This window comes from Pelmatolapia mariae, linkage group LG18 (assembly GCF_036321145.2).
Source record: "Pelmatolapia mariae isolate MD_Pm_ZW linkage group LG18, Pm_UMD_F_2, whole genome shotgun sequence".
Lineage (NCBI taxonomy): Eukaryota > Metazoa > Chordata > Actinopteri > Cichliformes > Cichlidae > Pelmatolapia > Pelmatolapia mariae.
In genome coordinates this window covers 4,245,326-4,265,272 of record NC_086243.1, presented here as the reverse complement: position 1 = coordinate 4,265,272, position 19,947 = coordinate 4,245,326, and the positions used below count along the sequence as shown (strand labels likewise).

Here is a 19,947-nt window from a genome sequence, read left to right as displayed (position 1 = left end):
AATGCTAAATGTTAGGAGCAAGAGAATTTTGTTGCTATATTTTCCGTTACTGTAGAGTGTATTTATGATCAGAACTCTCACATTCACTTTGAGAATATATGTTCTGGTTAAGTAAAAGTGTTGAGGCATTGTTCCAAGAGATCAATCAATCTACTGAGCAGTGACCGAACTTGTTTCAAAAACTATTCCATCTAGTTTTTAATACAGAGGTTCTATAGAGACTGAAGAACATAAAATACTTGCTGCTAACTATTATGTGAGCAGCAGTGTCAGCAATGTATGATGGATGGCGCCTTTAATGTGTTACAGACACTTTGAAGTGATGGAGATAGCAGCTTTCTTGACAGCTCTGGACCTTCTGTTTTCCGCTCCGTCTCTCCCAGCCTGCATCGCTGCAGAGTGAAAGACAGCGAGAGAGAGAAGGCACTGCCACATCCGCCTGAAGACATCCCAACTCCAACCTTATTGTCTGTCATGTTTGCAATTGAATTAAAAGCACAGAGGAAGACGGATGATTATTGAAGTTGTTGTTGCAAGAAATCGGGTGGGATTTAATGAGAGCCTTTTCACTAAGATGTGACTGACAGGGGCATGGCACAGGAAAAAAAGACAAACCAGTGTTCGTTCCTATATGTGACTGGCAGTTGTAAACCCATCAATTCAAATTCCAGCTATGACAGATAAAATTCAACAATGAGTTTGTGCAAGGATTACTAAATGAGATGTATTAATTATACAGAGCATCGCCGAATCAACCAATATGAACTTGCAAAGATGACATCGGTCTTTATGTATAGTTATCTAAACTTTTTTATCCATATTAAAAGGATGCTTGTGTATTTTGAATATTTATTTTTAGAATTAAATAAGTGTTGAATGATGCTTGTCCTATTAGCTTAAGGAAATGTTCCAAAATGAAGGCCACCAGCTGAATGTCCTTCCTGAATATTGCATGGGGTAAAACAATAAGACAAAGAGCACAACCAATTACATTATTGGACTAGATCAAAGCCCAGTGCGGCACTCCAGGGTCAAATTCACACTGACAGTATTTTATTTTAGAATACATAGTCATGCTAGCTGTTTAGTGAGCTGAAGACTAACCCATTCAAAGCAACAATGCTGACATGCTGATGTTTACCTAGGAATGCTTTTAGCTGCTATTGTGATGTCTTGTTTATTTGCTGAAATGCCAGCAAACACGCAAGAATTGAAATAAAAGAATCAGATCAAGTTATATCCATCATTGTCCATGAATAAAAATATAAAGTGCAAGAACCAGTGAACACTTTGTTTGGTTGAATTCTAGACTACTTTGTTAAGAACTGTTGAGGCTCTCTCTTTTCAATACCTCCTGTCCTTGTAGTGAGGTGGATGAACAGTCCTCAGCCAGCAAGTCACTTAGCTGTCGGCTCTGCTCAATGGTGGCATGAATCACTAACTCAGCCCAGAGATTGAGATTTTTGGGGCAGCACGGTCACCCATTATGGAAAATAACCCCCCTCCCGCCGGCCCCTTTATCTGATAGATTTTGAGTGAGCCAAATTATCCATAAATTTGGGACATGGAGTCATAAATGTCAAGAAAAGGGAGGAAAACAGACTGACAAATTCCTTCAGCATGATGGCAGCGCTAATGATTACCACGGAGAGGCCGTGGAGAGAGAGAGAGAGAGAGAGAGAGAGACCAGGATCGTGTTGAAAGCAAATTGAGAGGAAGACAAAGGGTTTGAAAATAGAAAAAATATATATATATATAAATAAGGAAATAAGGGAGAGGTGGTTGGGTGGGTGAATAATAAAGATGAATGTATATGCGGCACTGCATGTGACTTAAGAACTGACTGAAGACAAAAAGGAGGAGATGGGAAAATGCAGGACAGAGGGAACAAAAGTGGGCTGAGGTGTAGGAATGCATTGATTCAAACTTGAAAGGAAAAAAAAACTTTGAAACAGAATTCACATGGGCACTCTAATGAGGGCAAGCCATCATTAATGTGCCATTTTGGCAGCCATATTTGAATCTATCGCACAGCAGTAACTCAGGCTAACAGTCGTATATATTTTCATACATATTTCAGGATGTCAGTGGGGCAGTTTCAGCTCTTGTTGGCAAAGCTGGGACCACATCTGAGGATGCAGAAACAATTTCAGAGATCCGACTGACCCGCATCTAGCAGCATCTAGCTGTTTGTCTGAGAAAAACATTGTATTATTTTACTATTTCTATATAATTGTATATTGAGTACTACTGGGTGTTTCTAGCTACATTGCATTTGCTACCAACCTCAGTGGTCTCGTTGGTCAGATCTGTTTTTTTCAGCTCTGAAAAAAAATCGAGGTTGGTGTGAAAAATTAAATCCCACAAATTCGTCCTGTGAAATTAACGCCTGCATTAACAAGAATCCAGAATATAAGAAAAATATACCTGCAAATTAGACCAAAGTTTCTTGACTCTGTCTTCCTTACGGGTCAGGAGTCTTTCACCCAATCACACAAGGGCCGATCAGAGTGGTCAGATGAATCTATATGAATTGAAAGACACTATAAATAAAGGCCAGCTGAAGAAAGCAGCCACAAGCCAGAGCAACAAGAATGTTTTTGACTAGTTCATCTTCATGTCAGCATAGAAAGAGAAAGATACAAAAAAAGGACGAGGAACCTGGGAGTAAGAGAAGATTAAAAAATCAGACAGACGGGAAAAAAAGCAGAGACAGAAAACTCAAACGCAAGAATAAGACAGTCTTGACTCGCTAGTCCAGAAGAGGAAGATCACACCAAGAGAATGAGGCAGACACACACAAGGAGAGAGACAGACCATCATGTCATCTGGGATCACTGAACACTGTAATAGGCTTGAGTCTCGTCAGCTGGGCTCAGCTCAGGTCAGCTTGGCTGGAGATTTCTGTGCTGTCTTGTTGCCAACAGCCGCACATGGGAATATGATTCTCCAGCAGACCCAGAACAATCCAAGAAGGTCTCACTTAGCTGGCTTTGCGAGGAAAAAAAAAGAAATAATAGGTTCAAGTTTCCCAGAGGCTTCATACTGGCATAATATTTGCCCACTGGTTCATAATGGAACTAAAGTGAGCTCAGCACCGGAACGTTCTTGGCAAACCCAGCAGAGGGTAGGAACTGTGTCTTCTGCACCGATGTTATTCTCACTGTAATTTTCTCCAAGTGTTCCCATTTTTTCAGTGTTTGAGATTCACACAGACACACACACGCACACACAGAGACACCCATACATACAGTACACACAGGATTTCTCATCACATATTGGCTTGGGTAGCAGCTGCGTCTAGTACAACAAAGTAGGTGCTGTTTGAGTAAGGTCCCCATCTGTTTCTAAAATTTTATTCACAATAGCATAAGGGACAGTTGAGCCAAGCACATTTTCCTAAATTATAGCTCAGGAATGTTACTTAAGATGCAGACTTCTCATTTGCATTACAGCTCAAGCTTAGATACAATCCATGTAAATGTATTTTAAAATTTTGACCATTCAAAGTTTTGTTAAACTTGTCATTTTTTCCAGTTTACCATCATCTACAAGTTTCTACAGTTTCTACAGATACAAGCCAGCAAACCACAGAAACAAGATCGAGAATGATGACTTTAAATCTCCAATATGTAGTTTCTGTAATAAAATCAACATTATATTTTATTTTATAGAGGACATGCTTACTCGTGGGCAATAAAAAAAATATAGAAATAAATCTTTCCATTGTCTGGTATGACTGGAAAGCTATGTGATGTTATTGAATGTTAATGATCGGTCACCTTGCTTAAATGAACTTGCGAATCCTACTTTTGAACAGAAATTAATCTTTCAGTGTTTGTATCTATATATGTTAAAATGTAGTGTAGTGACAGTATGTGCAGAATGTTGCTTAAATATGTAAATCAACAAGCTTGGGTAACACTCCTATTTCATTAAGTGAGTTTGCGTGAGTGGGTTTTGTTTGTCACGCATGAAAAATTTGAAATGCATAGTTCACAAGTGTGCCTGAAGCAACTCGCTCTTGATGTTTGAGAGTTGAAGTTTTTGTGTCACAGATTATTCATATTTATCAATAATGTTATGATGTATGGGAAATACAGTGAGGACCCCAGAATGCAGGACTTGGCAAAATGGAGATGAACTCAAAATCACATCTTTAATGCAGGTAAAAATGGGGACAAAAAAAACAAAGGGCAAAATACAAAACTAAACAGTAACAGGACAACTGGCTGACTGACATCATGAGGAACCAGGGACTAAACGCAAAGATAAACTCACAATCATAGAGTGATAATAACATACTCAAAACAGAGTAGAACATAAATCATCTCCAAAAATCCAAATGAAACAGTCATGATACTAACTCAAAAACTTGGTCGACGACTCAGGACCATGACTGATTTTTACCAGATGGTGGAAAACATTATACAATAATGGCTCTAAACGATAGCAATGATGATAAAGAAATTAGTGAGGAGGTTAAAGGATCACATACTTGGTAAACAAGGTGGGACGAGTAGCCACAGAAAAAAGAAAATGTCAGCAGACATCATTGTGTGTGTCATTTGTCACAAAACTCCCTTCTCAAAGATACTTAGCCTATTGTTAAAGAGTTTTAAATCAGATACCGCAAGACCAACGAGGCAATATGGTAGTGGTGCTTATTGCAAAGAAACTAAAAAAGAGCAGGTGTCCAGATGATCAAAAGCACTTTCTCCTGAAAATACAGTTAAAGAACAACTTCTCATATGTCAGATGACACAGATTTGAATATGGCAGGGGCTTAAAATTTTGTCTCGAGCTTTTGTGTTCCATGGGCACAAAAATACAAGTTCGAACAAAGTGACATAAATGTAGCACACGTCTCCATACTTCATGCAAGTGTATTAATAAATAAATATATAAGTAACACAACAAACAATGACAGAAGACAACCTTTTCCTCATTACCACGTGCTTTTAGTAGTTTGTTCAGCTTGTGATTATTGATGCTCTCTTAACTTGTTTAGGCTTTTAAAGATGGCCATCTGTATGTGACGCCATACGGTAAATCGTCACATAAATAGTGTTGCTTAATGACAATGATACTACAGTGAATAAGATGGGATTCTAATGGAGAAGTGAATGAGTATAATTGCAGTTTAAAGCGCAGGTATTTGCTTTGTAATTGTGATTCATTATAACATAACAGCTTTTTTTAAATTCTAATGACACGTGAAACTCCCCAGCTTCTCTGTCATTTTCCTGCATGCTAGCAGGGGTAAAATAGAATGTGATGAATAGGCTTTCACTGCTCAAAAAGTGTATTGTGATAAATTACCTGAGACTAACTTTGTTGTTTTCTCCTTCTCTCTGTCTCTGCTGAATTCCCTGCAGATGAATTCAAAGCCTTCCTGAAGCGATTGCCCACTGATCGCTTCCTGAATGTGTCCATGATAGCCAAGCTCTGGTCAGCCGACTTATCCCTCCAAAAACGTTATGCCCAGCTGGAGGCCAGCACCGTCCTTGTCCTCAGCAAAGCCCAGAAGATCATCAGGAAACTGTTCACGCTGAGTAAACGCTGCCCCAAACAGCCCCGCATCAGTCTCCCCCAACAAAGGTAGCTCACCGGGACACACTGACAGAGAACAAACCATTACCGGTATTTTATCCGGCTGCTGTGTTTGCAGCTATGGAGTCTTTAACAGCCCACCTCAAAGGGGTGCACACATACCCCTTTATAAAACATTTGTTGATTGCACTGGAATTACATGGGTTTCGGCCTTGGGTTGTCTCTGTTGTAGGTTATGCATTACAATTTCTCTCACGTTTAAACTCTTGGGCTATTTGACTGGCCACTTTATAACATTTACCTTGCTAGTACCGGGTTGGAACCCTGTTTGCCTTCCAATTGTCTTAATTCTCAATGGCATAGATTTAGCAAAAACATTCCTCAGTGATTTTAGTCCATTTTGAGATAACAGCATCACACAGTTGCTACAGATTTGTCAGCTACACATACATAATGCAAATTGCCAATGGAGAAAAGGTGCTCTGTTGAATTGAGATGCTCTGACCGTGGAGGCCATTTGAGGACAGTGAACTCACTGTCACGTTCAAGGAACCAGTTTCAGGTGATTTGAGCGCTGTGACATGGCGTGTGATTCTGTTGGAAGCAGCCATCATAAAATGGGCATACTGTGGTCATAAAGGGATGGACACAGTCAGCAACAATACTCAGGTATGATGCTGCATTTAAATGATGCTCAGCTGGTACTAAAGGGCCCAGAATCTGCAAAGAAAATACACCACAGCAATACACCACTACCAAGATACAAGACAGGATGGATGTGACACATCTTATTTTGTGTTTATATATGTGTGTGTGTGTGTGTGTGTTCCTGTCTAGCTATCTTTGTGAGGACCGAAATCTGCATTCTACTATACTTGTGAGAACCAACAGTCACTTGTGAGGACACACACACCGGTCCTCACAAATTTGAAGGCATTTTTGAGGCTCAAAATGTGGTTTTAGTGTCAGGGTTACAATTAGGTTATGGTTAGGTTTAGGGTAAGGCTTAGGGTTAGGCATTCATTTTTAATGGTTAGGGTTAGGGTAAGGGGCTAGGGAAACCATTATGTCAATGAAGGTCCTCACTAAGATAGCTGGATGGACTTGTGTGTGTGTGTGTGTGTGTGTCAAGATTAGAGAAATTACATGGCCAAGATTTTATTAAGGTAAAAGTTAACCACAGTGTAAACTCTGGTGTCATGCACTTAAGGAGGTGATGGCACTGCATCCTGGATTTGTATGTTCTGTAAATCTATCCAATGCTTGAATGTCATTCCATCCTCTTTCTTTCTAATTATGACTGACTTAGCACACCAGTTTTACCCTGCATGTGGATGCTAGCTCATGGTAGATGGATGGATCAACAAAATTTTGTCTGCTGCTCCATTTTGTTTTTCCTCTTTACCCCTCAGGCATAAAAGGATGATGTGGTATTGCTGTCAGGGAGCCAGGTGGGCGCGTGGACACCCGACCTTATGAACTTGAAAATGAGGAGATGTAGATCTTTGATAACCCATAAGTATTTCTACTAAAAATCGGACAAGTTCAAAACTCAGCTTGACCTCAAGGTCACTTCAAGGTTGAGATCAGAAAGTCACGTAGGATTTTCAGATTGATACCATAAGTGTGTCTGTTAAATACCTCAGAAGAGTTTGAACCTCAGTGATTAAGGTCAGAAGTCAGGTTTTCTGAAAATCTTGTGACTGTAATAACTCAAGAAGGAGTTATTACCTTGGATTTTCAAATTTCAGCTTTTCAAACTTTTTTATTAATTTCATCTTCCAGGTATTTGTCAAATCCACCTGTTTTTGATATCATGCCATTTAAATTTTAACTTACAACACAAAATACACTACATTACAAAATTGTTTTTGTATTACTACCCCAAACTTCAATATGTGCGTCAAAAAATACCCGTATTCATTTCTTATGAAAAATCATGGGATCATTTGATTCTTATCAACTGTGACTGTCAGGAATTGATATTTTGTGGACCACAAAGAGTGCCACCCTTTAAGAAGATTATTTTACACAGCAAAAACTAATAGATGACATACATTCAGCATTCAGACAGTGATTGTGTCATATCCTCCGTGTAGTATTTGGAATGGTCGCCACAGGAAGAAAAACAGGGGAAGAAGTTCAGAAGAATCTGAGGGAAAACATTGTCCAGCAGTTGTGCAGTAGACACAACATTACCACAGATAACTGTTTCTCCAGTGTGCCTCTTGCGCACTGTCTCCTTGAGACACTATTGTCGGGACTCTACAATAGGACAAGGCAGACAAGGTTCTTCACAACTTCATACAGTGAGGGGACAAGGCAAGACATGAAAGAGGAATTGTATGGACACACACACGCATATACTCTCTCTCACACACAAAATTGATCTTGACATTGTTCTATTGCTGTTGTGTGTTTTTTTTCTAATCTTCAAACATTAAATCATTTCTTTGTGAATGAAATATAGTACAAATGATTATTCTTAACCAAAACAACAAAGGTTGTATAAACACACGGGTTATTTTTGACCCACTTATGGAAAAGTGTAGGGTCCATTCACTCATGTGTCTAAGGGTTAAATTAACTAAATTAATTAACCATGTTGTTTTATGCAGGTCATTTAAACAAGAATAGCATGTGAAATTTTTACAGCAAAAGGAGCATTTAGGGTCAGCTTTAATAATGTCTACAGCAGTCCAAAACCTTTTTTAATGTTAAAAAGTTATTGGATGTACTAAAGGGCAGTGTTGGGAAGGTTACTTTTAAAATGTATTCCACTACAGATTACAGAATACATGCCCCAAAATGTATTTTGTAACGTATTCCATTACGTTACTCAATGAGAGTAACGTATTCTGAATACTTTGGATTACCTATTATATTATCATGCTTTTTACAACTACATGAATGTACTATTGCTGTGTGATTTATTACTATTACTGAAATCTTAATATAAATGAGTAACAGTAGGGTGGACATTAGGTAAGGCTGCACTTTTTGCAGCGATCTCATATAGAAAACTGTTTCACGTGTATATAAAACAGGTCCGCGGCTCCGAACCGTAGTAAAGGGACATCTGGCTAATACGTCGGGTTCATGTCAGGCTCGTAGCTGAAAACTAGCTTTACTTTGTTGTCTGGGTCAACTTTCCTAGCGAGAGACAGAGAGAGGTGTTGAAAGGCTGCTCCAACGGAACTTACTGTTTCGGAGAAAAACACGAAAAAAGTGTACAGTCGAGTCTTAATAGCTTACTTACAACTGGGCTCGTCAGGCACTCTTTTTGGCTGCAGTGGTTATTATTATATTTACGTGCTCGTACTTTTCCACTCCCCTTTTTCTCCCTCCCTCGCTCACAAACACATAACGGGTATGGCAGTCAATTCTCCCTGCAGCATGGACTACACTGCACATGAAGCTACATTCTTTTCGGGCGATGCCTGTAACACTCTGCCTATTGCCTTCATATTAAATCATTTTTGTGAATAATTTAAAATATTTCTTCACGTTATTATGCGGGCCGCAAGGAGGGGTGACATGGGGCGCGAGATTGAGACACAGACATTAGAGCCTCTTAATGTGTGTTTTGTCAAAAGTAGAGAGGGCATAGCCGAACATATGAAACAGGAAAATACCGCCGTGTAATCCCTTTATTTCAGCAAAGTAACTGTATTCTGAATACCAACTTTTTAAACGGTAACTGTAACGGAATACAGTTACTCATATTTTGTATTTTAAATACGTAACGGCGGTACATGTATTTCGTTACTCCCCAACTCTGCACATAGATCTGTAATCTTGTACTGAAGGCTGCGACTGAGTTCCAGAATGATCTCATATTCATGTAATTCCTAGGGACGCGGGAACTTGTGTTTGTAACGTGGAACAGGCACAACTTCTGATAAGAAGTCATTGCAGCTGAACAGACAGACAAAAAAGAGCGCTGCCTTTGTTGAAAGTTAACTGACTCCCATAGTCTGAGTGAATTCTGCACGTGACCTCACTCAGTTGCAGTTTTTTGATTGATTGTTTTGTTTTTGCTGTTGTTTTTTTAAGGGAAAAATGAAGAAAGACCTTCAATTCAAACAATGCCAAAATGCCTCAAGGTGCTTTATATTGTAATGTAGACCCTACAATAATACATAGCAAAAACCCAACAATCATGTGACCTCCTATGAACAAGCACTTTGGCAACAGTGGGAAGGAAAAACTCCCTTTTAACAGGAAGAAACCTCCAACAGAACCAGGCTCAGGGAGGGGCGGGGCCATCTGCTGCGACCGGTTGGGGTGAGAGAAGGAAGACAGGATAAAGACATGCTGCGGAAGAGAGACAGAGATTAATAACAAGTATGATTCAATGCAGAAGAGGCCTATTAACACATATTGAGTGAGAAAAGTGACTGAAGAAGAAATACTCAATGCAACATGGGAATCCCCCAGCAGCCTACACCTATTGCAGCATAACTAAGATAAGATTCAGGGTCAGCTGATCCAGCCCTAACTATATGCTTTAGGAAAAAGAAAAGTTTGAAGCCTAATCTTAAAAGTAGAGATAGTGTCTGTTTCCCAAACCAAAACTGGAAGCTGGTTCCACAGAAGAGGGACCCGAATACTGGTATACTGCTCTCCCTCCCATTCTAATAAAAACCTACAACCTATGAAAAGTATGGTGGCCATGAGAGGTCAAATGGACTGCAACTTAAGAAAACACCAGAACAATGCTGAAAAAGCACACAAAACACAGTGGAGATGGGGAAAAAAAACACAACAGAAGTTAAATAAAACACACTACAAGTAGAAAAAAATCTCACAAAATATGACAGAAATGTTTTTGGGGCGATATTAATGTCACGGACCAGCTGTGGAAGTGACAGATACCAAAACATGTGAAGGGCTGCACTGAAACATGCTTAAAAGAACCATAGGATTCATCAGTGTTGTGAGTAAAAAAAGATGTAGGTAATGTGTGTTTTAATGGCATCATCCATATAATACTGTGGATCCATTTTTGCTATTAGCCCTTCACTGTTAGCATATCACTTCCACAGCTGTCCGTCACGCTATTGTCTCCCCAAAAACACAACTGTTTCTTATTTATTTATTTTTTTTACAGTTTTGCTGCATTTTTTTCTCTTTCAGTTCCTTGAAGTTACCTTCAATTGTTTTTTGTGTGCTTTTGCAGGATTTTTCTATTTGGTGGTGTTTTCTTAGGTCGCAGAGGATTTGAAATCAAAGGGTCAATGTAGAAGAGGGACAAAGGGAATCTGGATAAGAAAGGAAGTGAACTACCGAGACAGGAAGGATATATAGTAGGTAAGAGATTGTAGGAGGGAGAAGAGATAAGTGCTGACTGGATCAAGAGAAGAGAGGAGAAGAGAAGAGCGGTCTAGTTACAGGTTGTGGGGGCCTTTGTAGGCTGAGGTACATGGTACTGTGGCATGCTGTAATCAAGTCCTCTCACAGACTGACAGCTTGGCACTTGTTTACAGAGGACTTTAATTTCCCTGACAGTCCTTTCCCTCCACCAATCACTCCATCTTCCCTTTGCCCATTCTGTGTAGAGTCTTGTCTTTATTTTTCTCCCTCTGTTACCTTTGTCTCACTCTCGCTCTCCTTGCTCTCTCTATCGTACCCTGTCACTCAGTCGTAACCCCATTTGCGCCGGCAACAAGTTAATGGTTGCTGCTACAGCTGAAAAAGCTTCCTGTTTTCTTCTGCACAAATCCATTTGTTTTATCATCATTCATTTTTGTCTATTTACACAGGCCTGAGGGGGAGGAATTGCTGAAGCATTTGGGCAATTTTTTGTGTTATTTCCCAAGCTTAGCCTGGGGATAGAATCTCAGCAGAGCTAATTTTCAGTCCAAACTTGTTGCTACTGTTACTGCACCAAAGTGGATGGTAATTTATGTATGCTTCCATTTCCATCCGTACTGCAGGCACACCGAACACCCACCCTTCTACAAAAAGGTGTCAAGTCATGATAGTATAATCTTATGTATTAAGAAGATGGAGCAAACTATGGATTCATTTTTTACTTGTTGAAAATCTCTTCAGTGTGAGCAAAGGGCATGACTATTTAGAGCTACAACAAAACAAAGATATTGCCACTGACGTACTATTAACCAACACTGTCCATTGGTTTTTTACTTCTCTTGACATCCAGTCAATAGATTTAGTTCTACAGTAGATTTCAGTAGATTTATTATTATTATTATTACTATACAGCGGGACACTGTTCTATTCTTGCTAATTTATTTTATTTTTTAATTACTGTTATAAAGTAACAGTAAATAAGAAGACCACATACAAGGACATTACAGAAGGGCTTTGAGAATTTGAATGTTTGAAGATACATTACACACTATTTAGCTTCTAAGAAAAGAATCTCTGTATATGTCTATTACCCATGGTAGAATTTAACCACAACAGTATTGTAAAGTAAAACTTGCAGGACAAGATGTTTTTAAACTTTATTTTGGTTCAAGGTAAGAAAAACTTTTGAGAATGTTTTAAAAATCAGATTTATTATTGATCCTGAGCACTGAAAGCTAAACTCATTGTAGATAATGTTTCCAAATAACTGTTACAATATGGCTCTGTTTTTTGTTTAAAAATAGCTTCTGAGTAGCAAAGCTCGGTAAACTGTAATAAAGCGCCTTCTAATGGCCTATTAGAAGAGTTTTAAAATAGACTCGAGGAGAAAATAGTCTGTAAAGGTTAGTGACCACAATAAACAGCTGTGTTTATTGAACAAATAAACAGCTGAAGCACTGAACTTAAAATGTTAGCACTCACATTATTAACTAAAATTCTCTAATACTCACTACATGGAAAAAATACACACATTAATAGATGACAATGAACACAAACAACACACTAAATTCAAGATGGGGAAAACATCACCTGAATTAGCCAGTAATTTCAGTGTTAAATGTGGAATTTGAAAAACCTCTAGTAAACTGCCCTAAATGGTTCAACTAGGACTCAGGTTGGCTTTCTAGAGTGGGTCAGGTAGATAGTGAGGAGTCTTTGACACTAGAGAAAACTGTGGATCTGAACCATAGTGCAACTAAACTTATTGTGACTGTGTGCAACTAACTTGCAGTCTCCCTGCAAATTTATAATTTAATATAACAAATACTGATGTACATTTTTTGCAAGGGCAAGTTGCTGAGCTCACACAGCGCTGTTGCTAGTCCTTTACAAGACCCTAACCCAAAACTCCAACCCCAATTTTTTTTATTAGTGTGTGGTCAAATTTGGGACTTTGCAGGGTGGCTTTATGATTATTATTTTTGTTTTGTTTTAATATTCTTATCCAATATATCCAATACACTGGGGACAGATTGTAATTCATTTTTATGTAAGAAAGGCCAGAGAAAATGTCAGGCTTTTATCTTTAATCATTTTTGAGATGCATGCATCTCCATGTTTGGACTTTGCCTTGGATTTGAAAGTGCAAAAAATACATGCTTGGAATTGGTCGACATATCATTTTACAAAAAAATATAGCTTGAAAATTATTTTGCATGTGAAATTAAAATTTTAAAAGGCATCATTATATGTATAGCCCAAAAAATTATAACATTTTTCAGCAAATCAGAGGTAGTCAAGCAGAAGATCCACAATGTTTTAGGAAGCAATGACCTTTAAGTGAGTCAACACTAAAAGGTTGAGTCCCAAAAATTTAAATGATTGTCTTATGTATTTTAAGTCTTTCTGGGAGGGAGGGGGGTGGGGTGGGGGGTGTAACTGTTTTTAACTGTTGTTGTTGGTTTCATTCCACAGATCTACCCCAGTCTGTGTGAAAGGTGTTATTATAGGACACAATGACCACAACATTACTTCAGTATTTACCAAAGATGTTGCTGTGATGTATAGATAACTGCATTAGTGTATCTTCTCTTTGCCCACTGCAGGCCTGTTGGGTTTTGGCTGACCAGGGCTCAGTCTCTGCTCTACTGCAATGAGCATGGAATGCTGGGCTCCTTCGCTGAGGAGGTGATGAGCTGTAGCTGCCCCGTGGAGCAGCCAACCTGCCAAGGAGTCATCCCCTGTGTTGTAGGGACTTCCACCACCTCCTGCGCCCTCTGCGCCTCTGACAACGCCACCCGTTGTGGAGCCTGTCATCACGGCAACATCCTCCATCTTGGTTCCTGTCGACCTAGCATTGCTGCATCGCTAGATCATTACCTGAACTTTGACTTGGACATGCCTGATGCCGAGGTTCTCAAAGCTCCTCAATTATGTATTCCACTGGTTCTCAAAGCTCTGTGGGACAAATTAAACAAACAGTGCCTCAAAGGGCTCACATGCCATCAATTGTTAAATTGTTTTTGTGTTAAATCTTTATACTGAACATACAAGATTTACATAACAGTACAAATATTAGTCATGTACAGTTTTTTTTGTTCAAAAAGGAATACAGTATTAAACAGGGATTGAGAGGGAGTTTCAAAATAGAAAGCTGACTCTGAAGTACCTGCAGTGCAAAGAGTCCCTTCATTCAGCAAGCTCAGGAGCAAAAACTCATACTATGCTTTTTTAATAAATCACTACAGCAGTTATTTTTTAGCCCTCAAGAGGTCTAAGTTGTCACTGTTGAACCTCTGCCTTAACTCTAATCCTAGTTCACAAGCCTTCAAATTGTGGCTCTTTAGACCTACTTGAGTGTCTTCCTTTGGCTTTGACAAAAAACTTGATAAATATGAAAATGATCCTCTTAATTTGCTGAACCTCAATAGCAATGGCTAGCAAAGATGTGGAAGCAAATAGGTCATCTTTAGCCCCTCTAGCTATGGATTCCAAAAACCAGGAAAGTAGAGATTTTCACAATGTGTGGACAGATCTATTTGCTTTCACCACCAATGCTGCTGACTTACCAGTATGCATGACCTACAGCTGGACCTTAGTCAAAATTAAATTGAAAGTGGCCATTTTTAAATTCTTATGATATTTGAAGCTTTATTCATCAAAATACTTTCAGTCTGATTAATTTGTGCAAACCCAGGTAGGATTCAAAGTGGCCTTCTGAGCTTTATAGTGACTCTTTTTCAAGGTATGCCTTTACATTTTTTCTTTACAATAGTTCCCTTTTATTGCTTTTTACTATAATAAAAATAACTTATATTAAACAAATGTATTTATTATTTATTTATTATAATTAAATAATCAAATTTTATAATGCCAATGCCTACTCTAGTTAATCAGAATGTCTAATTTTTGCTTTTTATTAAAATGTCTTTAAAAATCATTAAAAGTTTTACAAGGGGTCTAAGGAGCCAGAAAAGCGTCTGGACTTCTTTAAGTTTCATCTGAGAAGCTTCTTCAGTTCTAAAAGCAATTGGTGGAGAGTCCCAAATTTTAAGCCCTATGGGAGTGTCCCCAAGAGGGTCATGGACCCCCTATTGATCCTCTACCTAATCACACGAGCCATGGTGTGAAAACGGGTGTGGGTCACAATCAGCCAATGTTTCGGGTGAACCCATTGTGAAGCCTAGCCCAACCCTATCATGTGATTTATTGAGGCCAAATGGGCCAGGATGTGAGTGGGCGTTAAGGCGTCTAGGAAGGGGTCTCAGAACTGGATTATAGATGGCAGACTTTCTCGGATGAGAGGTGAAACGTCTTCAAGAAAACTTAAAGAAGTCCAGACGCTTTTCTTTCCAAGCTCCTTAGAATACGATGACCTGGATGACTGAGAACCTTCACAGACATTTTACAAGAGTTTTCAGCATTTGTAAACTAAAGTTGTAAAACATCTATTGTGGGTCTTGATGAGATTTATAAATTCTGGCAAAGGTGGTAGTTGAAATTTAAAATTTGGTAATAGCTCAGTTTGAGAACCAGTGCATTAATTATCTATCTGCTTATTGCATTGACTGCAGCCTCACGGTTTGTTAATCCCTCTTCAGGTAAAGTACCTGCTTCAGCGACTGGACAGCAGGATAGAGGTCCATGCCATCTATATCAGCAATGATGTCCGCCTGGGAAGTTGGTTCAATCCTGCCTGGAGGAAGAGGATGCTACTAACACTCAAGAGTAACAAAAACAAGTCCAACCTCATCCACATGCTAATGGGCATTTCTTTTCAGATATGCTCAACTAAAAATTCAACACTGGAACCCGTGCCTGCTGTCTATGTGAATCCTTTTGGGGGAAGTCACTCAGAGAGCTGGTTCATGCCAGTGAACCAGCCTGACTTCTCTAACTGGGAGAGAACTCGACTGGACAGCGTCACCACTGCACAGTGTTACAACTGGACTCTGTCTCTGGGCAGCAAGTGGAAATCCTTTTTTGAAACAGTGCACATCTACCTGAGAAGCCGCATAGTCACGGATGATCCAACAGTGAATGAAACTCTCTTCTATGAGCCATTGGACTTGGATGATCAGACCTCCAACCTGGGCTACATGAAGATCAACACGCTGAAGGTGTTCGGATACAGCATGCACTTTGACCCTGAGGGCATCAAAGATCTGATTCTCCAGTTGGACTACCCCTACACACAGGGCACGCAGGATGCCGCCTTTCTGATGTTACTGGAGATGAGAGACCGGATTAATCGGCTATCTCCACCAGCACCACAGCCATTAGATCTGTTTTCTTGTCTCCTGCGCCACCGCCTCAAGCTGTCAGCCGGAGAGGTGGCACGAATCAAGGACTCTCTGCAGATCTTCAATTCCAAGCTTCCCAATGCTTCACCTGAACCTGAGCTGGCCCAGCTCTGTAGCTAGCTAGTTTAGCACAATCGCCAGGTTCAGGAATGATGCTGTTCATAGAAAGAGGAATTGCTACTTCAGGGATGACCCTACTGAGATGGCCTTTGGACCCGAATCGTCTAGATTAACGTACTCTGAAGAAGGTTGAATGCTTGGCCTTTTTGTGGTCACTCTCAGTTGGTTTTCTGGTGTTTTACCTTTGACAAACAGCATCATGTCCTTGACTTTTCGGAGAACGAGGGATACTTTGACTCAGTTTAGGAGGCTGTACTGAACCCGCCCGGAGGTTCACTTTTGCTATTACTGCCCTGCAAACTGCGTAACTGGACAAGGCTAAAAAGGTTTCTTTCACTGACAAGTTTTTGTGATTTGGAACAATAAAAAGAAGAACACACATAAGACACCTGCCTTGCAAAGACAAACGCGGTTTTCTTATAAGAGGAACTCTTCAGAGGTCTTCAAAAATTAGCGGAAGAGGATTTCCCCTTTTCTAACCCTATTTTCTTTGGCTACAGAACAATCTTGAGGGAAGGGAAAATGGGATAATTATATATATGTGGTGAATGAGTTGTTATGTTATGCTTAACAGTTTAAAATTTGATAATCCTGAACCCTGTCACTGTCTTTGAATATTTCTTTTTAATCCCTACCTTCCATTTTATCTGGCATTTGAAAACTTGTATCTATGCTTAACATCTGAGTGAGAAGCCTGTTAGTGATGTTCTGTCCTTGGTGGCTTGTCTGTACCAAAAGAAGGTAACACATTGGCAATTTGAATGGCAAAATATCGTAAATGTTGAGTTATTATTCTTTCACTTCTGAGCTGAAATAATTCATAATGGAACCTTCAGATGTGGTAACAAAAAGGTCTGCGGATACAGCGCTGTAAATAACGCTCCATCTAACCCAGGTTGTGGACAAGTGCACATTGCTTTTTAGATAACTGAGTTCAAAGACCAAAAAAATGTTTATAACAAAACAAACTCATGCCTTATATGGAGAGTCAATGTTAAGGTAAGAAGCACATTTAGTTTCTGTGTTTGGTTTCCCTGCGAAGGTTGTATTGCTTTTTATATTTCAATATTTCTACCAAGACAGAACAACAGACGCATTCTCCAGAGTACGTGGTAATGTAGCTTTTCCATGTAAATGCCAGTCACTCGTTCTGCAGGTACTTGTTTTGATTTGGTGTTGTGAAACTTTTGAATCACCATTCACAGTGCACACCAGTACATGCATAATGTAATTGTTCTGCAAAATCCTCCAATGAGATAAACTTTCAGTAAATAATAGAACATGGTTGAATTTATGGTTTTAAAAGGTTTTCAGTGGTTCGGTTAGTCTCAGGTCTATGAAACTTTTTTTTTTTTTTTCTGACATATGGGTCCAATGTGAGCTGCAGTTACCACGGCAACTGGAGTTACAAGGTTTCTGCGGGGCGGTGATGGTACACTTGAAAGCTGCAAACTTAACCAGGATGATACTTGATATGATTTTACATTTGCTTCACTAATTTCTCACTGAAAGTTAGAAAACCTTGTATGTCATTATCAACAGTTCTTCTGTGCTCAGCTTGCTTAAGTAAAAACAAAGTGATTTATCTATCTGAGAGCCTTTTCCTTGTTTACAAAACTGTCTTTAACCCTCACTGTTACGCCTGTTATATAGCATTATTGCCATATTACCTCTTTGCCTGCATGTTATAACGTTGTCTTTGGTCAATTCAAAGACATATTGATAAGATTAGCTGTGAAAATGGTGTCATGGAAAAGTGCAATGATGGTGGCGGATGTGGTCAGAACTACAGTAATAGTGGTAGGAAGGGGAGGGGGTGACACAACAGACCGTCTCATCTTACCACCACTAGCTGTTCATTGTTCAGTTTTTCACATTTGCATTTATTTATTTCACAGATATATCTGTTATTAAGTAATTTCTTGTTAAGTAAATGTGTCACACTATCAGTATTGCATACGCTATATAAGTTGTTTCTGTTTCCTGTCCACCTAATGGGTGCCAGGCAGAATTATTAACCTGGAAAAATGGGAAGCTAATCAAAAAAACCAAAACAAATTCAGTCATTTATTTTGTTTTCATGTCCTTACTGAAACCATTTGACTAATTTGCAGCTGTTTTTATGCCAGATATGCTGGTTAGAAACCAGCCTTGCATAAACATTTAGACTTTTTCAACACAGTCATGTTCGATAATATTTGCAGCTTTTGACGGTGGACTTATAAATTAGGTCACCATGCTGCAGTTTCCAACTAAAGTAAAGGCAGGTAATGCATTTTCTGTGGATCAATTTTTCAAATGAAGAGGAGAATTCTTGTGCATCTACAGGGAGGCAAAAGGAAGAAGTGGTAACAGGTCAAATATTTCAGTATTTTATCTCAGTCTCAAAGCCAAGTAAATTATCAGCAACTAAGTGATGTTGTTAGACTTTAAAATTATTGTTGCTAGTTTGTGCACTAATCTTATACTAAAGTCTTATACCCTTTTTAAATATTTAGTCAGCTGTTGCCTGCATGTAACAACCAATTACAGCGACTGGAAAGAAGCCAGTCAAAGCCAAACAGAACAGGTTAATCTGATGTAACTCTAACCTTTTGGTTTTACAAGAAAAAAAAAAAAAACAAGATTAAGAACAGGATTAACTGCATTAAACTCCCTGCCTCAGAGGCTCATTTATGGGAAGTTAGAGAGAAGAGTGAAAGACAAAAATGTGCATTTTACAGTAACATTCTGTTAGTATGGTTCAATTAATTTAATTTAGAACATTACTATATTTTTACAGGGTGATGCTATAAAACTAGTGATGCGAGAATTTCTACTGTATTTTCTCCAAAATTGTTGCTATTTCAAAAGTAAATATCTATTGAGTCTGCAATTAGTGTAATTTCACTTGGTGATGCTGTTCTTTCAGTCACTGTCCACAGTTCATGCAAACAAAGATGCTACTATAACTACAGTTAAATGGAAGCACTCAATATTTTAAAACATACTACTAACACAGACCCTTATTCACTAATATGTGAATAGAAATGTTCTCACTGTGTCCACAAAATAAAAGCACAGAGGAAATTATCATTGGATTCATGAAACAGGTTGATAATGGAGAGGGTGAAGAAAACAGCTGGAAGACAATGGCAACCACATCTGTCAGCTAAAGATTAGGAAACTCATTGCAAATATAAGAAAACATGAGTAAGTGCAATATTGCAGAGAAATTAGATTGTCAATGAATTTTCAACCATTATGTTGAAGATTTGTTGGTGTGTTTGGGATCATTGTCCAGTTGCATGACCCAATGTCAGCAAAGCTATGGATAGATGGCTGTACATTTGATTCTAGAACACTAAGAATGCTTGAATATTAATGGTACACAAAGGAATTGATGCCAACTCAATGACTGCAGGGTATCCAGGTCCTATAGCTGTGAAACAGCCCCAGCTCATCCCTCCACCACTGTGCTTGACAGCTGGTATAAGGCATTTGACAAAAATCAAACACAACATATCAGTACAAACTTGGAGCTGTGCATTATCACCAAACATTTTGACTTCGGTCTCATCCATCCAAGGGACATTGTTCCAGAAGTGGTTTCTTCAAATGTACCTTTCCAAACCTTTCCAACACCAGGCTGCCATGTTATTTTTAGAGATAAGAA

General features: G+C 39.0%; 1 protein-coding gene across 2 annotated transcripts in view; it reads left to right on the top strand.

Annotated features, from left to right (window-relative positions):
- The window catches only part of brinp2 (bone morphogenetic protein/retinoic acid inducible neural-specific 2), a 268,975-nt gene extending 251,115 nt beyond the window's left edge, over positions 1-17,860 (top strand). For both annotated transcript variants that reach the window (XM_063462358.1, XM_063462360.1), the window contains exons 7-9: positions 5,379-5,601; positions 13,476-13,782; positions 15,471-17,860. In XM_063462358.1, the coding sequence (XP_063318428.1) occupies positions 5,379-5,601; positions 13,476-13,782; positions 15,471-16,292 (1,352 nt within the window). In that variant the 3' untranslated portion in view covers positions 16,293-17,860. The remainder of the gene's footprint in view (positions 1-5,378; positions 5,602-13,475; positions 13,783-15,470) is intronic.
- The last annotated feature ends 2,087 nt before the right edge of the window (positions 17,861-19,947 follow it).